This window comes from Atta cephalotes (genome assembly GCF_000143395.1).
Source record: "Atta cephalotes unplaced genomic scaffold scaffold00006, whole genome shotgun sequence".
Lineage (NCBI taxonomy): Eukaryota > Metazoa > Arthropoda > Insecta > Hymenoptera > Formicidae > Atta > Atta cephalotes.
In genome coordinates this window covers 5242534-5264546 of record NW_012130070.1, presented here as the reverse complement: position 1 = coordinate 5264546, position 22013 = coordinate 5242534, and the positions used below count along the sequence as shown (strand labels likewise).

The 22013-nt window shown below is 32.5% G+C and overlaps 1 protein-coding gene across 1 annotated transcript; it reads left to right on the top strand.

Moving 5' to 3' along the window:
- Window positions 1-1126: 1126 nt before the first annotated feature.
- On the top strand, window positions 1127-18978 carry LOC105626737. Its single transcript, XM_012208031.1, has 3 exons — window positions 1127-1212; window positions 14778-14907; window positions 18811-18978. The coding sequence occupies exons 1-3, from the start codon at window positions 1204-1206 to the stop codon at window positions 18927-18929; spliced, it is 258 nt and encodes an 85-aa protein (XP_012063421.1). The 5' UTR covers window positions 1127-1203; the 3' UTR covers window positions 18930-18978.
- Window positions 18979-22013: the final 3035 nt, after the last annotated feature.

The following is a 22013-nucleotide window of genomic DNA, read 5'->3' as shown; positions in this document are numbered from 1 at the left end:
TATGCGTATGTGGTCTCATGGGTACTCGAATTCTTCCCTTCAAAGTTTTTAAACAATTCAATTATATAAGAGCTGATTTGCTTTAAGATTAAAAATATTTAAAAAGTCTCAAAGCATCTCTTTCTTTAGAATCAAATATATAAAATATCAAATATAAAAATAAAATTTCTTATGTATAAAATGAAAGAAAAATGAAACTAAAATGATAACGTAAATTGATGTAAAACGTTTAATAAAAAAAAAGTACATTTTTGAAACGTCTAAAATTTTTTCAAGATTTTTAATATATTTTGAATTTTTGAAATATATTCAAAAGTTCCAAAACTTTCAAAAATTATTTAATTTCGAATTTAATATTCGAAATTTTCTAATTTGAAATTTTTGTTACGTACGAAATTTCGTTACTCAAAATATGATTACAGCATTACAAATATAATCTAAATTTCATAATAAAATTATTGTATTTTTTATTAACGTTGCGTATTTCTCAACATTAACATTGTTGGATTATATAAGTAATCATTCTTAGTTACTTAATTTCAAGACATAATTCGTACATTTATATATAGGAATACTTTCGTTACTTTTCAAAGGCATCCTTCCTGCTTCCTCGTCATGACTAGCTGAAAAATATCAAATGTCATGTTGATCATATGACGATCCATAAAGAGCTACATTTGCCTTTCTCGCGAAGCTGTTCTCGAACAACTTCCTATTCGCGGTTTAGCGAAGATCACCTTGACCATCGCTCGCGCCCCTTGGGAGGGTAATGATTCGGGCGGGGGACACAGGGAATCAGACGCAGATGACCTCCAACGTCGACATATATAAGTCCCAGGATCGGCCCCCACCTGAAGTCAAACGGTCCTCTACTGCCAAGACGGGCAGCAGCTGTGAGACGTTCTCCGACATCTAGGATTCACCATCACTGTCACGGGAAACCAACTCCGCTACCTACTCTGGACATTCGCACGGTAGTAGGCGTTTCTTCCGGAGCCCCCTACCATCCGCGAGTCCGCGACTCCGAGAACGTACCCCCGCGTGGCAGGTGGTACACCACCGTTGCGCGGTACTCCTAGACTCGCCGCTTAACGAGAGTGCAACTGCAGTTGGCGGCCGACCTGTGCACGGTTCACGGGGAAACGCGGAGAACGCGCTCGTTCCAACTCGCCGCAGTTTCGGGGGAGATCCAGAGAAAGAGAGATGAGGATCGTAAGTACGATGTGCCTGTGATATCGTATGTTTCGCGAATAAGCAAACATCGCGCGCGAATCGCAACAGCGAAAAGAGATCTGACGAGACCGGAAGAGTCAGGCCTCCCAAAGGTCTCAATTATTTCCGCAAGACGATACGTGCGGAATCGCGAAGTGTCGAGAGTGTTCGTTCTAGATTAGTGAGATCGTGTTAGATCTTGTGAGATCTTCAACGTTTGTGAAGAACTCAATGTGTGCGAAATTGTTTTCAAAAACGAGCATATGCGTCTTTACGAGAGAATAGAGAATTTGGGATTTTACTGACAGTTTATTGATTTTGATATTTATTTTGAGTTTTAGAAAATTCGTTAACGTTATATATAATTTACATGTAGTCCGTGAAATACATTTTCCCGATACGACGTTTTGCTCTAAATAAATAATTAATAAATTAATAAATTTTTGAAACAACAATGTTAGACTTATAAACAGCTTATCAGTAAGAAATCAGATCCAGGCTCCATTTTAAATTTATCGCTCGCGTAGAAGTAGCGTTGCGTTGGAGGCGAATAATGAATGAGAATCTTGTTTACACCGATTCAATGTAAAAGTAAAACTACATATCTACAACTATTCCGATTCGACTTTCTACGTTCTTATTTCCCGAACCTTGCGTTCGGTCATAAAGTAAAGCATACTTTCTTTTCAATCATACAATTGATTCATACAATTGGTTCATACAATTGGTTCGCTCTCCGCTGTCTACCTAATAATTCCTATTGCAATTAAAGATACAGAAGAAAAAGAATCGCTCTGATTCACGGAGTTTAATTGAACGGAATTTAATCTTTAAGATGCATTTGGAATAATTGTCCCAGATTTCGAACTTTCCTTAATCAACGTTTAAAGATTTTAACAGATAGGTAATTTCAATTAACTACAATGAATAGCGTCGAATAAATAATCATTTAGAAACGAGAATCTTAAATGCAGTGATTCGGAAAAAGAAATCACTTCTACAATTTGACTTTTTCTATAATAATTATCCTTTCTCGTACAATGTTCTCCTTTGACTTATGTATCTTAATTACAAGCTACTAGATAAATGCAAATTAATGGAAGAGATTGATTAATCCTCTTCAGGGAAGAAAGATGCGCGCAGAGATAACGTCTGCAGCGAATGAAATCTGCAAACACTATGTAACAGTTCATTCACGAGATTCTAGCCCGTGGCGAGACAAGTCTGCGGCCTTGCCCCGGGCCGTTTAATCGTTTGTTGGCTTACCGGCGTGTCCGGTAAGCTTTAAATAGTTCACATGTTACGTAATGCATAACAAGAGTAATGTCATTTCTGAGAAGATCTCCTTGACAATCTCTAACGGTGATTTTCTAACTTAATTTAGATACATCTGTTTTGAAATAAAATGCTAAACGGAATTATTATGCGTAGTTCCCGCACATTAGATTAATGTAAAATAAAAACATTATAAACAGTTGATATTAATTGAAATAATTCAAATTATTTTTGCCAAAACATTTTGATCTTGATTAATTTTAAAATTGTCTCACAATTTATATTTTAATACTCTTGATTTTTGCATTCGTTAAAATTTTTCGAAGTAGAGGCGGTTACATAAAATGATACATAAAAAGTAATAGTACTGTCAGAAATTCTTGTTTCTGCAAGTTACACTTACAACATCTTCTTCAAGATTTTTTGTAATAATAAGGTTACATAAAAAAAATACACACACATATATATATATATATATATATATATATGTATGTGTTGTGTGTAATCTATGTTATATTATATATATTGAGTGTGCCAGAATGATCGTTAAATATTTCGTGTGCTGGTAGAACGAACTAAACAAAGTCGAAAAGTTCTCTACCATTTTGCAATTTTTGCAATTGCAGTTAACAAGATATTAATTACTAAAAATCGCTGCATTGAAAAAAAATTAGATAAATATAACAGCATTTTTAATTTACTGCTGCAATCAAAAATTGACTGCTGCAGCTAATTAAAAAAATATGCTATGCCATATTTTATCATCTAATTTGCAACAGCCAATTTTTGGTGGTGGTTTTCAATAATTTTTTATTCAAATACTATCAACTTTACAGAAAAACAATAAAAATTGTTTTTTTCTCATAAAATTCTGAGAATTTTTTTAGAATTTTGTAGTATCACATTTTCTTATATTGGTAAAAATAATTGCCAATATAAAAAAATGCAGTAGTAAAAAGTTGATAAAAAAATTCTAAAAAAATTCTTGCTCTATGAGAAAAAATTAAACAATTTTTGTCTCTTACTATTTCTCTAAAGTTGATAGTAAAAAATTATTGAAAACCAATATTCGGCGATTTTTAATAATTTTTAGTAATTAATATCTTGTTGTTAACACTATTGCAAAAATTGCAAAATGATATAGGATTTTTCGACTTAATTTAATTCACTCTATCAGTACATAAATATTTGGCGGTAAATTCTGGGACACTCTGTATATGAAATTTAAAAAAACTATATATATATATATATATATATATATATATTATATTACATATTGCCAAATAGTATAAGAGATGCCATCGTGTCAAGTAATGTAATAATATGAAATAACGCTATATCAAGTAAAATATTTATTATTATTAGTCAAGTGCCAGTTTTTACAACATACAGAAAAAATTGAAGTGCTTATTAAAGTATATAGCACACGCTTATATAATTTAGAAAATGTAAAAAAGGAATTAAAAATGATAAATTATGTAATTAAGCCGGCTGATTATGAACTGACCTAATTTATAAAATGTACTGCAGCGCTAACACTTGGATGGAAATGATCATTGTTGATTAGCGTCGGGTCCAGTTGGCTTGAAATCATGCACGACAATATAACGAGAGATAACGAGAGATAATAATGTTTTTTGAATAATATTTTTCCAAATAAATTGCGAGAAAGTGGTACTAATAATCTGGACTGGTTATGCAAACTATTAGTGAAAATGTCGTAACGTTGCGGCGTGCAATTCCGGTGCATAGACTTTAATTTCGTAAGCATTGGATTTATCCCATCGCTCACACTTTAAATCGTGGGACGTTAATGATATATTAGCAAACGATCATTTCAGTATCACTTTATGTCTATATATATTTTTAATTGTTATAGTATAACATATATTGCAGTTCCGAAAGAAGAATCAAATTTTTCGTGCAAAAATCAAGAAACTAGTCGCTATGAAAGATATTTATATTAATATTTATGTTTACTTGTTTTCAGTTTTTCTTATTAATTTAATTTTTAATATGATTTTAATTTATTTGTATATCATTGTATATCATGTTCATTTATTTATAAATCTTTTACATTTTTAACTTTAAATATATATATATATAAAACACAAGAATAAAAATTAAGATTCCTTCAATTAAAAATATATATAATACAATAACTATAAAAATTCAAGGCAATAGGAATCTGCGCTAACAATTGATATAAATATATAAATATAAAAGATATTAACATTATTATAACGCTTTGAATTTGTATAGTTATTGTATTTTATATATATATAAATATATATATATATATATAAAATTGAGTTTTAAAATCGAATAAAGTTCGCGCGGAATTAAGTAAAGAATAAAATGTTTCACTTATGTGTTTTGTACATTACATTTAAAATTAAAATTAAACCGTTGTTGTAAAAAGACACGTTCTATGGTCTCCTATAGATAAACACATACGCTTATGTTGATTTAGGTTTATTGTAGGCGTAGTCAGAACGGATTTAGAGCGCGCGAATGGCATGCAGAAAGCTACAATTGTGTCACTCCCTTCGCGATTTCATAAGTGGTTACCGGATTTATATGTGTGTGTACATATGTGTGTGTCTAAAGAATAAAAATCTTGGCGTAACGTGATCAAAGCATGTAATTTTCTGCTCCCTTTTATTAATTTTCTTTGAAAGAGACCGGCAAATCTTTCTAAAAGTGGAACAAACGATTCTGTTGCAAGAAATTTTAATCGATCTTTAATATAGTTAAGAAATCTGCTGTGATCATGACATCGACTACTGTATCTTCTGATGCTTATGTTATTTCAAATTTTACTTTGAATTTTCCGAGGTTTATAGGTAATTAATCTCTTTATGTTATTTTTTTTATTTCGTTATTTTAAATACAATGTTATTGTAGTTGTTCTTTATTTATTTAATAACTATAAGTAAGCAGATGTTACCGTAGAATTTGTTTCATTTTGTAAAGTTTATTACTTTTCTCTTTTCTTTAATTAGAGCAATAATAATTGATATTATTAATATTGATATTAATAATTATTGAATGAGAAATTACATATACATATAATCATTTGTGAATAAAGATGCAAACACTGTAAGCTAAAATAATATTTAAAATATTATAAGTTGATATAATACAGGGTGTCTCGAAATTTGCGAATTAAAATACTACAGCAAAAAAAGTCCTAAAAAGTAGATTAGAAACATGTTTGCCATTTTTTATTTCAAACAGTAGTTTTTGAAACATAAAAATTTACAATTGGCTAATTATAGATTACAATTAAACGGCTGCCTGTCTGTGAATCGTATCTCGTAGATAATATTCATAATCGAACGTGCCGACTCACGGACAACCGTTTAACCGTTATCTGTAATTGGCTAGTTTTATATCTCAGAAACTGTTCCGAACTGACTTCCGTTAAGTGACAAATACTCTTGTAAGAACTTTTTTTTTTAGAACTTTTTTACTGTGGTATTTTGATTCGCGAATTTCAAGACATTTTGTATACGCAAGTTAGATTTATTAAATTATCTATAATAATCAGTTACGTTAAAAACTTTCTAATTTTTTTAACACTTTAAACACTTTAAACTTATTAAAATTTATAAAATTAATCAAATCTATCAATAATTTTATAAATAATTTTTATTATTATTTTAAATTATGATTTTCTTTTAAAATCGTCACATATACATATATCGTTTCCTATTATTTTTGTAAACAATTTTGAAAAATTGTACAGTTTTTGCATCGTACTTCGGCAACCATGACAATCGAATAAATCCTTTTACAGTATTTTCCACTTTCTTAAATTACCCTTTCACAAAACGTCACTAAAAAACCAATATGATTACAGGTAACACAATGTGTATTAGAATTCTCTTGTCATATATTTCCCGTTACATATATCTAACGAAGGGGAAAGGAGAACATTATTCTTCCTAGTATAGGAAGAGGAAATAGTAGTAGAAAGACCAGTAATATATTTCTGATAAAATAAATAGAACAAATTACTACTTATGTGTACACACTGCTGTTTATATTTGTAATATTAGCATTAATATTGAATTCAATTATATAAAATATTTAACTTTGCATTGGAATCGAGTTATCTTATTTATAAGATAGTTCTCTTACTATATTTTTTTCAATAACTTTACTTTTAATTATTTTGTAATTGCAATTATTTATATTTTACAATTACATTTCACAAATTACAAATTATTAATAGACTAAAGATTTTTTTTCTTTAAAACGCTCGTGAAATTTTGTTGATCTAACGTACCTATATTTGAAATGTTTCGCGTTTGAGTTGTTTCACGCGTATAATACGTTATGAGTTACGTGCATGCTCGTTTTTCAACACCTTTGATCCTCCTTCTTGTAATAGCTTGGCTTACCGCCAAGGGCGGGATCGTAATACTAGCATAGAAACGAGCTTGTCCTAGAATGAATTTAGTGCGTGTACTTTCACTTGCAGGTAGCGTTTTACATGATATAGTGTGAAAATGATGCGCTCTTATAACTCTCGCTTACCGCAGTCTCAGGTGCAACCAAAGGAACGAGTCCTAATTAAATTCCGTCAGCTAGCCATTTAATTTGAAATAGAGTTCCTGGGATTTTCAAATTGCAGAAAAAGCTAAGATTTCGGAGAAACAATTTCACTGATTTTTATATAAAAATTCTTTTTGTAGAAATCAGAAAAATTTTCAGTATTTATTTCATAGAATTTTTTTATTCAAGTTGTATTTTATAAATCACCTCCTTCATCACAGAAAACTACCATGAAATAGTCTTATTACTTGCAGCAAATCAATTTTGCAAGAAAGTGCCTCCCAACTCTCGAGAGAAGTGAGGAAAGTAGCAGCTGTTCTCTCAGTGAAAGAGGCGTTACCACATGGGATGCATCCGTCGCCCGTGACGCGTAATTTTCCAACCGTTCCGAGAATTCCCGCATTCTTGTTAAACAATAGATCTTCATAGGTTCTGTACTTTCTTCTTTCCTTATCTTTTGCATTAAGTCTCATAATCGTCGTGATTAAGTGCCTGCGAGATTTAAGTACAACCGTAAATTGTCTTCCGTATTGACCACAGTTGGTTTTGCTTTTGCGAGAGATAGGAAACTGCCGACCGTATTAAAAGGGAAATTTCATGCGGGCATGAAATCCATGGCATGAAACGATGCATGTTGACCGACGTATTTATCGTCGGCGTAACGAATTTAATCATAATCGTTTTAGCCAAGTAGCGGACACTAAACTGTCTATACGATGTTGCAATCAGCATTACACGTGTCTGTAATAATCTTGAATAGCATGGTTTACGCATTAAACATTAATATGCGAATTGTGTGTTAGTCTCGGCGAATTGAATTTCGTTGGCCCGGATTTCTCACGAACGATGTAATATTCGGTCAACTGATACTACTATTATTAACTTTCAGATTACTTCGAGATAAGGGAAGATAATTATACATACGTATTGCAAAAAATATTATATTAAAAATAATAATGAGACCGCGTGAAGCATGTGATTGCTTGATCTTTAAATCAAACGCAATTTCTCTTTGTTATATGTTAAATTTAATGTTTCAAATTGAATGTTTTTACTTTATTTCCTCGAAATGCAGTAGCATTATCCGAATTTATTGCAACCAGAGAATTATGAGATATTATAATTTCCTACTATTAGCATCGGACCGTGTTACGTTAAATCAATGTAATCGTTCCGCATGCTACCTTATAAATAAAAATCGCAAGAGTTATAGCAGAAAAATAATGATATCCATCACCTTCGATGATTCCATTTCGAAATAATGTAGATGAGTCTTAAATTGTCATATTTCACCTTGCATATCGGGACATAAAGAAATAAACGAGTCATCCTATTTTCCTAATACATATATCCAGAAAATTCTCTGTACTGTTTATCAAAATGTAAATTAGTGTCATTAAAGCCTACACCTTATAACAAGAAAAGCAATTTAAACAAAATATTTACATAGTAGCTTCTTACGTCACATGCAAGTACATTTCGTCTATGTGCACAAGTTACAAATGCGGAAGATGTTTTATAATATATAGCAGAATTTATTAGAAATCTCCTTTCCCCCCAAATTATTCAGTAAAAGTAACGATATTGCGAATTATAACTGATAACTATTAGAAGTCATAAGTTACGTTACCAGGAAAAAACTTTAATTAATTTTAAGTTAATTAGGTGCGGTCTCTAATGAAAAAATCATGAATCATTATTGCAGACAACGTTAATGTATACAACATAAAAAATAAATTTTAAAATATTTCATTTTGAAATTTAATAAGACTTCTTTTATTATATTAATTACGCACTGAATAAGTAATAATATACTTCATAATATAATTATGTATTTGTGTGTTGATTTCAATTATTGATATAATAATCGTAAAAAATGAAGATTAAATAATGAAATAAATAGTAAAGAATATCAAAGAATAATTAAATGAGGAACAGATTTTCTCTTTAAGACTTTTTATTATAATGATTAAAGACTCGATTATCTTACGATTAGCAAGCACTTTAAATTGTTACCCATCATCTTCATTCTCTATTGTGTACGCACATTCTTCGAATACTCGCAAGTTAATGACGTAGATTAATATTAATGGTATTTCACCAAACGCGGAAGTATACCTTTAATGTATGAACGGTGCTAACTATTCAACTCTTATATTCTATCTAGGATTCGTGTAATACGATCATCAGCTTAAATATCTTCTCCTTTCCTTAGATTGTCGATAAGTATCGTTGCTATCGATTCAGAATCATAATTCTCGAGAAAGAGAAATCATTTGTTCCATTTACAAAGTAAATGAACAAAAAATTTGTTTAAGTGAAGCTACCTATGAAGATGCCTTAAATATCAAGGAAAAAAATAACACTATGCTTAACATTTGTTAATTATATTAGTTTTTTTCTAATTAATTAGTTTTTTTCTAAATTAATTATTATCATTATTGTACATTATAAGGTTTTTAAACTATTATAAACATTTTATTTATTATTTTACGAAATAATACATGTGTGTAAGAGATGCTAAATTAGAAAACATACATGTACTTATATATTGATATCTTTTAATGAGTTCTTTGATTTTTTTCTCAGTGAGTCAATAATAAGGGAAAAATTAACAGACCTCTTTGCTATGATATAGCAACTCGTTATATTCTCGTCAACGCAATACACATATAAGTATATATAAATTAAATGCGGGCAATATAGATAGTTGATCTCATGCCTATTATACCGGTTTGGTATATTTTTTTCTCAAGTTTTTCTGCAAGGCGAGCACGGCTCAATAATTGACATGTCTTGAATAAATAAATTAATAGAATCATTAACCCGATAAGCTTGATAACGTCAGATAATTTCAGATTAGATTTATTGGTCATTGACTTATGAAAATAGGAGTTAACGATATAAATATTACAAGTATCAACATAAATATGTCATTTCGACTTTTATTATTTATAAATATCATAAAATCTTTTTAAAATATTAAACAACGCAATGTCCAACAGATATATCAATGCTTTTGGAAGACTTTCTAATTTTCTTTTTGCAGCATGATAGATATGAGAAATTAATTTAAATCGTAAAGTTTCTCGTGACGTATCGCGCCAATATCTTTCACTTTGAAAAGCCCAAAGTTTCTAATCCCATAAATATCGATGAAATGCGATGAGTTATTATCGCGGATGATAAATATTCATCGTCAATCATTTCGTCGCCGAAGACAAAACAGCGGAATGAAATACCCGCGTAATGAAACCACAGCGTCCGCCCGCATTGCTCTGTTTGTCATTTTTTTCTCTCTCTTGTGGGTAGCAAACACAACTTCCGAGGGAACGATCAACACTCGCGGTCGCATCGTGCTGTTCGACGATACCGCTTCGTGACCGTAAAACAAATCGCCATGCGAAATCGTGTCGCCGCAAAATACCGTCGTTCACATTTTTTACCTTTTTCACTAACGACGTAACGACACATGTCGTTACGTCGATAGTTTTTTTCTCCCTTCTTCTCTCGTTCGACCACACACATTCGCGGATGGAAATATCTGGCCAGCGTAATCTCGCGTCACGGTCTTACGCACAAGTGTGCCGCACTTTGTAGACGACCTCGTAGAAACGAAGGTGGCGATGCCACCGAGTTGGCGAGTAGCAGCGAGAGCGATGGTAGTTCTCTATAGTAAAATTACTTCCTTCGCTTCGCGTCTGATGTCTCTCGATATTCGCATTGTCATCCGAATTTCCGCTCCACTGACCATTGTGTGTCGTAATCGCGAGCCTGATCTTCCATTCCGAAGATTTCTCCTCGTCATCTCACCGCCGCCGGGAGCTCTCAAGAGTTAGCAATGTTAACATCCCGATAGAATGCTTTTCGCCTTCACCTTGCCTTTGCTGATGTGAGTAGAGATGGGACTGTCGCTTACAACGCGAACACTGAATCGAGATTACATATAATTTTACGTAAACAAGTTCTTTCCATGTGTTTCGTGCTTTTAACGTTTAATTTTATTATTGCGTGACGATGATATACATGACAAATTTTCGAGGAAGATATAATCACTAAAATTGAACCGCGTTTCAAAGAAACAATTAACGTGTTAATAACGGAAATATATAATTATGTGAATTATCACGTGTAAAATTGAAAAGGAAACTAATTCATGAGCTGGCCTTTAACGCAGTTTGTAAATAAATGGTAAAGTTCTTCCATTATTGTTTTTAATTCTAAATTTCTAAATTTCTAATTCTAATTATAGAAAACAAAAAAATCAATAAATGCATTCAGTAAAAACTAATTTTAGAACGGAATACTATTGTATTTTGTTCTACAATTTCTGTATTTGGTTGTTTTATATTTGACATCTCATTGAGCATTTCAAATATAACAAAAAGACAAAGATTAAAGTGGGAAACTTAAAAATCTTATAATTTATATGTTTATATAAAATTTCTTTTTTTACAGAACACTTGTCTAAAATATTACCACTTATTTCAAATCTATTTTGTAGATTTTAATTACGCTTTACACAAAACGCTTTGCGTTTGCTATGTTCTTTGTCAATTGGTAAGAGTCAAATAATTAAATAAAATTCAATAGTCTAAGATATAGTCTATAATAGTCTAAGATATAAAATGTATTATTGTTATACTTTGTAAATTGAAATTGAAATCATATTATATGTTTCGGCGTTTAAATTGAGCCAGATATAAAAAAAATTTCACGCAGTATTGGTAAAATGATAACGACAATAATGTGATAAACAATAACGTGAAAATATATATATTATATATAAGATGAGACCCGATGAATATTTTATAGAGGAACCGAAATCGCTCATAAACGGTTGATGGAAATTTCTTTATGTTATAATAAATGAAGTTATAAATTAAAGTTATTTAACAATAGACTTTTGCTAAGCAAGCAAAACATTAAACCCCGATAAAAGATTGATGGCTCAATCTAGACGCCGAAACATGGTAATATGGTTTCAATTTACAGAGTATAATACATTTTATGTCTTAGACTATTATATTGAATTTTATTTAATTATTTGTCTCTTGCACGCCCTTTCTAATTTTGATTTTTGTTTTTGTACATTAAGAGTTCTTTATTCTTGTTTAATTGTCAATTTGCATTTATTGATACGACTTCTGCGACCTATTCTTAGGTCAACTGAGATCGATGGTTGTTTATTAGATGGCTAATCAACAAAGTAAATTATTCTGAAGGCACGAGACCGCATTTGATAAGAATCAGAAGCAAGAAAGCGTGTGCGTCTATAAAAAAAATCATAAATAATCCGCGCGTTTACCTTCTTTTAATGAACGTTATTAATTAAAAGTGCTGTCAATCTGCCGCGTTTCGTGACCGAGCTTGCGCCATTAGCCTGTCTTTCCACACGTACTTTCTGCGATACGATCATTATTTCATATTTCGCCGAATAAATGTTCTCATCATTGCATTGCGAGTTTCGGTCCATCGATTACGTTTCGTTTGCGGCAATGTGTTATTGCATTACGATCGTAAGATAATAACCCGGCCATTCGGAATTATATGTCGAAATGATCCACGGCATGCATCAACAAAAATATATTAAATCACTGCACGTCCCGTCTGATATCGATTATTGCATCGTAAAAAAATACTGTTGTAATCAAAAAGTTTCAGAATTCCGATCTTAGAGCCGAAAAATCGCCGATCTCGAGATTCCTGTCCGTTAATCTGCAAAACGTATATTGCCTTCGCACAATTAGCTTGTTCCGTTCCGATAAACTGCACGCGCAGTGTTCGATTTTAAAGTTAAACCGAGCGGCCAGCTGATTCGCCTTGACTTTGCACCAGCGAAAGAAAACCATGCGAAAAGAGACTCGGCAGAAAGCGACCGTGGCGGCGCGGCGGCTCACCTTGTCTTTGACGGAAATCTCGCAGCGAACGAACTCGGTATTGCTCTGATCGTGCTGACATTCGAGGTAACCTTTATCCGAACGATTAACTCGAGAGGCAGCTAGTAATTGCAGCTCCGTAATTGTGCTCGAAAAATGATGTCCTTCGACATGATGATCTTCTCGACGCGTTTGATCATCGAGAGATATCGGACATAAATCGGCTGTAACGTGATTTCATCAAAAGGTTTACGTAAGGATATCGCGAGGAAGAAAGAAATTGGGACCTGATGATTTATCTCCCCTCCTCTTTTACTCCATCTTTTTTTGCGTTTGCGTAAGAACCACATAAAATTCATGATGCGATAACGGATTTTCGAAGCGAACGCACGGCGGTTTACGTCATCCTAATCCAATGAGAGTCCTTGCAACTCTCTTCATTAATTTGATTGTGCTTATTTGTCTTACGACATCACGGAGCGCAATAGATTAGTGATTGAACACGCGATGTAGCTATTAAGTTAGAATGGAAAATCGCGGTGATAATAATGACCACTGAAGCAAATAAAAGTATTCTCAATAAGAAGCAGATAAAGAATAAGATTAACGAAAAAGAAAAAAACTTTTTCATAATGGATCCAATTTTTATCAAAAATCTGGTTTCTGGCCGGCTACGAAACACGTGTCAGGCCGACGGAATGAAAATGTTAAGTAGCATATTTGCTTGTAAATATCTGACAGAGGTGCTATTTAGAGAAATGTATAGGGTCATAAATTTCTGTGGCTTACGGTGGAAATTGTACATTGGAAACGTGGTCGGCGATCGATCAACCATAAAAATTGTCACGCACCTTCGTCACGGACGATATAACTTCACAGATCAGAAAGAGAGAGCGTACAAGTCGACAAATAGGCAAAGGGATATAATTCCAAGGTTTTACAGCGCGCAATTTTCAACGGAGACGCATGGTCATGCGTTCAACATTCTGCTTGCTCTTAAAATCTGTCTTGATCATTTAAAGCCTATACTTAGCGTTTATGTGGATAGTACCATTATTTAGCACTTGACAGTCTTGATCGGCGCGATACACCGATAATTATCGTAATAACGGTTATTTTTCGGACAGTCGTAATGATCGAAATTACTCCCGCGATGATTCGATCGCTTGTTACGTTATGAAGAGCAAGTTTCATCAAACAGCTGTTACTTCGTGAGAATCCGAGTGATTAAACGCTACGCGAAAGCACTCTTATTTTGTTATAATTAGTAACCGACGGTTTATACGGTGGAACCAGCGAAAAATGTCATTCTTGACTCTTTAGTGTGTATCTTTCGTACGTATCTATGTAAATCATTGCAATACTGGACGTGTGAATGTTCATTAGGAAAGATTCTCTCTTAGTTAAGCGTGATATCGCGTTGCGATTTACAAGAAGCAGTTTCTGCATTGTTTTGTAATGCAGTTAAAAATGTAAGATTAAACATCTGAGTTAGGATTACTTTTCTTCTTAGGTTACGTTTCTTTTACACAACAATTTTCACAGCCTTATATAATGTAAGAATTAAAACGAGAGGCTCTCGTTTCGCTTTTAGGAATTTCCATAAAATTGATTTCAACATTGAATTTTTCTATTGTTATTATAATATTACAATTCCCGTCCCGTTTATTATCATCCCGTTTAGGAAATTTTTTTGTGTAAAGGGAAGATCTTAAGTTTATTATTAAGAAACATATACTAGTCGCTATTTACTTATTTATTAAAAACATAGAGACACTCTTAAAATTCGATGTGAACTTCACTAACGTATTTTTATGATAATTACAAATTAAAAAATTCTAATTGCAGATTGTTCTAGTCGTATTTGTCATGGCCGTCCTGGCGAGTGTCTCGGCGCAGGATTTCAGACATTTTTTCGCGGGATTTGGTCCTTATGGCATTCAAGCCTCAGTAATGAGGGATCCGAGATCGAATAGGGGTAAGTTTTTATTTTTAGTAACAATTTAGTGTATAAGATTATATTATACACTGTTAAATCTGTAGTTTAAATTTAACTTAATTCAAGTCGCCATTGCTTCTATTTAATGATCATTATTTTATATTATTAAATCAATGATTATAATTGGTCAAAATTGCTAAAGGAAGACTAGTTGCTAATGATTAATGTTTTTAATATCCAATCGATATAAACATTTAATATACAAACGTTTCAACCTTCATTAGGTCATCCACAGTATAATATAAAGATTAAACTAATTGAAAATAAAATTAAAAAAAGGGTCGCAATATCGGTTACATAATAGTTAATTATTTAAATATAACACGTTTATAATGTCATTAATTAAAATTTATAATTGTTATAATTGTCATATAGTGTCAATTTGACGCTGCACTGAGAAAAATGTTTGATTGACAATAAATGAGAAGATTCTGATTAAATCAATCAGGATTCCGCTTATCTCGACTAAAATTTTAGTAGATTTAACCAGAAAATTTTCTTATAGTTTTAAATTTAACTATTGTTTTGATATAAAATAATATATTGAGTAGGAGCAGTGGTCACTTAAATTAGATTAAATTTGATATTGTATGTTTAACAATAGTTAAAAGAATGACAGATTTGACTGAAACAGTAGATAACAAACCATTGATGTACAATAATATTTATTATTACAGTCAAATATGCATTACATCGTTGATATTTATTATAAAATAAAATTTTTTAAATAAAATTATAAAATTGCAAATTAACCATTTGACAAATTAATTGAACATAGGTTTGTAGTATCGCTTATAAGATTTCCTGAAATGACTCTTGCACTTTTATAACTACGCCTACTTCAATTTACATAATCCGAAGATGATTTATCGGTATATTATTACTGTGCCTGACGGCTTACTATAAAACAATTATGCTTTCCTTTTTTGTTCATACGCTATTATTAGATGTTTCGAAGTGCTCAGTGATTTATGGTATGCTTCGGAAGTGTTCGTTCTTGTATATCCTCCACATTATCAGGAAGCTGGGAATCGTGCAATTACGATAATTTGTTCTTTTATTTTCTTCTATTTGTATACCCCCGCGAAAAAACGGCCTCGTTTCATCCGCAAATAATGGTAGGCATTCTAATATCGTTCGCTAGAATTCCTCAATCGTTCGAAAGTTCTTCCTCAATGTGATAGATTCTTGGAAACAAAGTCTCATTTACGATTGAAAGATGTAACAAGGTATAATCGCAACAATTATTATTTCACGTATTGCTATAAAAATCTTATAACGCGATATATATATATATATATGTGTGGGGAAGCGTACAATTTTATAAAAAAATTAAATATTTTTAACAATTTTAATAATTTCTGTTCAGAAATTTAGTAGATAAGATATTAATGTGTAGTTCTACGGAAATATTTGAGGAAAATTAATAGCTGTAGCTTATTATCCGCAACTATTTATATAATGTTCTGGGCACGATTGACAATATAACAATCGTTTTTATGATGGTTTGTGTCCGTTCAGCCATAAAGATCTCAGATATAAAAGGAATGCTCTTTGAAGTGCGCTGTCGTATAATCAAACAACTGATTGCGATCGAGAGGAACGAGTCTGAATCGAATCGTGTAATGTCTTGTTATTGATGCAGAATCTATCCTGCTCTTAGATAGTATAGATAGTATAACTTTTACCGGAACAACGCAGCTAACTAGAAATTTACCTGAAGCACATGTGTGTAACGGAAGGAAAGCCAAGCCATTTGATTTTATATGTAAACTTCGTAATTTAAATTATAGTAAAATTTCTCAATGCATTACGATAATGTCAGTGCATTTCTTTCGATTACTACGCCGTAATATTTTTGTAATATTTATGTATTTAAAAAAACATTACATGAGAATAAGCTTTTGTCGATTTTGAAATCCATTGTAATATAATCGTTTTATAAACCAACCAACGTAAAAGAATGTAACTATTCCAGATTATGATATCATACTGACGCTGTTACATCTAAAGTTGCTCGAATAGCTCAAACTACATTATTTAAATGGCTTGCGCAGGATACGTGATCCTTGCCAACCTGTTCGAGCGATAGTATGCGCATAATAAACGACTTTGGAATGAGTGTCAAGTTCAAATTCACATACAATAAATAATGCGTTATATATTGTATATGTCTGACGGAATACTAAGCAAGTAGCCCATGCAGCATAAATCTTAATCTGCGAAAAACAAGCTATTTTAATTTTTATATAGAAAATTCTAAGAGAATTTAAAATACATTACAAAAATATATTTATTATACATTTATACATTTATATTATACATTTATATTATACATTTATATTTTTTATTTATCTCGTACATTAAATTATTACATTTTTCTTGGTACTGATATATTCCGAAATAAATTTTATTTATTGCGATATTAAATAATTAATGCTTCTAATTTATTTTCTGCTCTCATACTTTTTTTTTTCATTGTTTTCATTTAAGACTATCGCTTAGAAAGTGATTATCGGGATAACATGAAAAACTTACATCAGTCAAACAGATCATTCGTTTTTTTACTACTAAATATTTATAGTGATTATTCACGGAAGATATGCTCGAGTATTTTGTTATTACTTTATCGCAAATAATAGCAGAAGACTACTAGACGAAAACTGACGTTTATTACTCGAATGCTAAGATCATCAAAAAAATTATCTTAATAAATCTAGATAGTATCTGTGCCCATATAATGCCATGTCAGTAGATCTATTAATAATACGGCATATGATCCACTTCCTCGTGTTAGAAAGGATTTCCACTACTCCTTCGTAGATAAGTGCAACTTTCCTTTAATCCCACGTAACATACACTGTAGTGCTATTAGCAGTTGCGGTTTGTTAAATAATATATATATGTGCGCACGGTGCAAACGAAAACAATTTGGAAACAATTTTTATTTAAAAATTTCTTATTTATTTTTCTAAATTTTAGATATTGATAAAATTACTATTGCTATAAATGTAATTAGTAACACAAAAATTTAAATATTGCTGCACTAATTACTATGAGCGACAAATAGTTTAATCAGAGATATGTATTTGTTCAAGAATTTTATCGTTAAATTTACAAAAAAATGAATAAAAATATAAAAAGGTATTTATTTTCTATAAACACACATTATGAATAAAACTCTTTAGTCAAAGTTTTTTTGCAAAGTTAATTGAAAATCCTTCGCTGTTTACTATTACATTTAATGATTCTGTTTACTATGTGCGATCAACCGTTGCATCGTTTCTTCGCCAATGACCATGAAAGTCAAATGATCTTTGTAACTGTTGTGAGCATCCAATCAACTCAATCTCGTTAAACGATGTCGGTAACGATCATATAAATCCTGTATATCTCTGTTTTAATATAGAATATATAGATCACTAGAGATTAATAAATTCACGACAGAATATTTAAGTACTCTATTCGACTACAGTATTTGGTTATAAATTATTGAACGTTGATATTACTAAAACATTGACTAAGGCCGATATTCATAGATTTTATATTCAAGATCGTCTTAGTATAGTTTTAAGAAATCATGAACCAATCAGAAGGCCATATTAGCGTTTTAGAACATTACTTAAGGTACCTTGAAATAAGAATGAACTATGAATATCATCCTAAGATCTTTTCGCTAAGATTATTTCAAGGATATCTTTTCTTCTTATATAATTCAAGATTGTCCTAAAAGTTTTGACATATCTATTGACTAGCTGGAAATATAAGAATAAAATGGAATTTGTATTTTTGATATCGAGACGAACAATCATGAGAACAAACGCAGCCTTTAAAATGAGATTACGTGATAATGCGTTTTAACATGCGTTTCTCCTTTCGTAGGTCCGGTATTATTCCCACCTGGGCCGGCTCCCAACAATGCTGACACCAGCGGCGTCGTCGTGGGCGCGAGTGGATACGGATTCGTGCCACCCAGCACAGGTAATTCGTTCGGCTTCTGAGAATCAAAAGAAATCCCGTTGCACCCCCGTCCTCTCTAAAAAAAAAAAGAGAAAAAAAATAGACGAAAGGGATCGGTGGTGGAATACAAGCCGGCGAGCCTTTATGTGACCAGTCTCTGCATGTAAAACAACCCAAAGAGTCGTCAAGGATAACGGAGTAGAAAATGGATAGACAGATAGAAGGAGAGAAAGTAATATATCTTATCACACGCAATACCTCGTTCCTCTGCACTCAACTTATGTATGAACACTATTTATTATTGTCACTTATGAAATAACATAGTCTACAAATTTCCCCAATACCCGAATTTTAATTACATATCGAGGATGCATGTTCAAGTGCGTTGTGCATGTACGGCACTATGACGTATTTATTGTTTTACGAGATGTTCGAAAAGTCATGCGTGATGATACGCATATTAACACTTTAAATCCAGCAATGGTATTATATGATAAAGAAATATATTTTACGTGACTATAGTGTGTGAAGTATAAAGAGCATGTCAATTAATTATGCAATTTTTTCAAAAGTCGCTCGAAAAAAATATTACATATATTATGATAATATTGCTGGTTTATTAACATTGTAAATGTAAAAAGCGTTAATATTTATGTCAATGAATCATAACTTAAAGCGATATCGAATCTTGCAATATTGCATTTTGATACGCAATATATTAAAATAATGAACGTGATTGCAAGCTACGTGAAAGTTCGGACATTCTTATAATTGTTAAGTTACGTTGTACATAAATACGCTGTAAATTAATAAAAAAAAGAACCCTCAGTATATAATCTGACGTACGCATAAGCGTTAATAAGTGTAATTTTTGATCTCCTCTCTTATTATTTGTAAAAATTGGCTTATTAAAAGATGTGCGAGTTACTCGATCCTCAGACTGCAGTGTCGAATACACCATTGCTCTGAAAATTGGCGGAAACCGCAAAAATTCTCTTTCCTATGTTTCGTCTCTGTTCTCGCGAAGGTCGATTTCTTACCGGCCCGACATTTGATCCTTGAATCGTCGTTTTGCGAGCGTGCTAATGATATTCTGTCGTTCATGTCGAGGACGACAATCAGCTTTTCTCATTACGTACATCTCGGGAAGTTGTACGTTGAGAGAGCATTACGAATGGACGGCTGCGATTGCATGTTATAAGGCTTAAACTTTCAACGTCTCGCTCGTCTCGCTTGCTTTCCGTCGCGATTCTCTTCGAATTGGACGATCAATTCGAGGATCGAGAGCCGCGACAGCGAGAAGCGATATACTAATATGTGGTACGCGGGTCCTTTAGCTAAGTAATGTGCACCGCAGCATGTCTGGTGACAGAAAATGCACTAGCAGATAGTTATCGTAATCTCCTGTACTGCGCAAGGTAAGTCCATGTAGAAAAAAAGTATATTTAATATCCGTAATGCGTTGTTGGTTTGTCATAATTGGTCTCTGCAAAATGTTGTAGTGAACGTTCAATAAATGTTTCCCTTTTTTCTCTATAATTACACGGCGTTGAGCATGAATCATTTTTTTCGATATAATAAAGACTTTCGCCAGATCGTTATCTTATTAACCTTGTCAGCGATATCCAACAAGCCGCTTTACCGGTCACTCACGAAGCGAGAGTCAGAAAGCGAGATCCTGCAGGATTCTGTACCTGCCCGGTCCCGAAATCGGACCCGAAACGTAGAACCATGGAACGAATCTTCTTGCGTAATCGGATCCCCTCGATTTCCGCGACGTAATATGCGAGGAACAACGTGTCTCTTCCGGTAATTTGAGCGTACACTCGGCTTTCATTTCACGCGCCGTCCTTCGCACTTGCGCTCGGCCGCACGGTACTCATCAAGTGGCATAACGAGAAAAAGAGACAGAGGGAAAGAGAGAGCAAGAAAAGAGAAGATCACTAACCGAGGAGATGGAACTTGTACTTCCTCCTTCCGCGAAATGTAGACATACACAATTGTATTACCGGTTTCCTCGCGCAGAGAATCTTCAGCCTTGGAACACAAGCACGAGGAGGTCCGCGATGGTTCGGTGAAAGCAATTTCGACGAGGCTGCTTGGCCTCGTGGCGGTTTGCAAACTCGTTTTATGCGTAACCTTATTTAAGTTACTCCATTGCGCGTAACAGGTGTTACGAGGTCGTCAATGTGACAAGGTTGCCTTTTTGGTCAGCGATGCAGACATCGGAAGAGAGACAGAGACGGAGAAGTGAAGATCAACGCTCTCTCGATCCTCGGCCTTTGATCAAAACTGATCGGTCACGCACGGTCAAGTTCAATCAATTTTTTTCCTTTCGATCATGCGAATTAATTCTTGATCGTTTCTCGTCTTACAAAAAAAAAACATGAATTTGTTAAGTTAAATGATTTGCAAATTTCTGAGATATAATTTATTCGGAATTCTTTTTTTCAAATACGGCGAAAGTCGTCAAAGTATATAGCACGCATAAAAACGGAATATATCTTTCTTGACGATGAGAGGAATTATATAAGACGTTCCTGCAACATCATTGGAGAATTCAGCGTCAAGAAATATTTATTGGAGAGTGACAAAATGATTGGAAGAGTCGAATTTGGTGTTACGAGAGTAATCATAAAATTTTATTTCTCTTCGCGATTAACGGTAGATGTTGCCACTTTTTAAAAATAGAACGATGGGGGATCGCAATTTTATTTCGTTAACCAGAGCTGTCTCTTGACAAATCAATGCTATCTAAGAATGTCAATTGTCATCAAGCTCGTAATAAATGAAAGGAGCAAGAACTTTCGTTCGCATAATTTATGCAAAATTTAATATAAGAAATAAGAAGGAATACTAAGGAATGATAATGCATTAGTGATATCGATTTTAAAAAGAAAATCGATTCTTAACAATCGATTAATTAAATAAGAAGAATCGGTTCTGAATAAAAAAGAATCGATTTTTTTCGATTTTGTTTTTTACTTAATTTGTAAATAAAATTAAAATGGATATAATATTAATAAAATTTATAGACGAGATACAATAATTGAATTCACAAATTTCATAGAACATCATTAGTATTTATTAGTTTATGGCTTAAAAACTCTTCATTTAATAACACA

Coding starts and splice junctions, on each gene's coding strand:
- LOC105626737 (XM_012208031.1), top strand. Junction 14,908..18,810: donor GGATCCGAGATCGAATAGGG/GTAAGTTTTTAT, acceptor CTCCTTTCGTAG/GTCCGGTATTATTCCCACCT.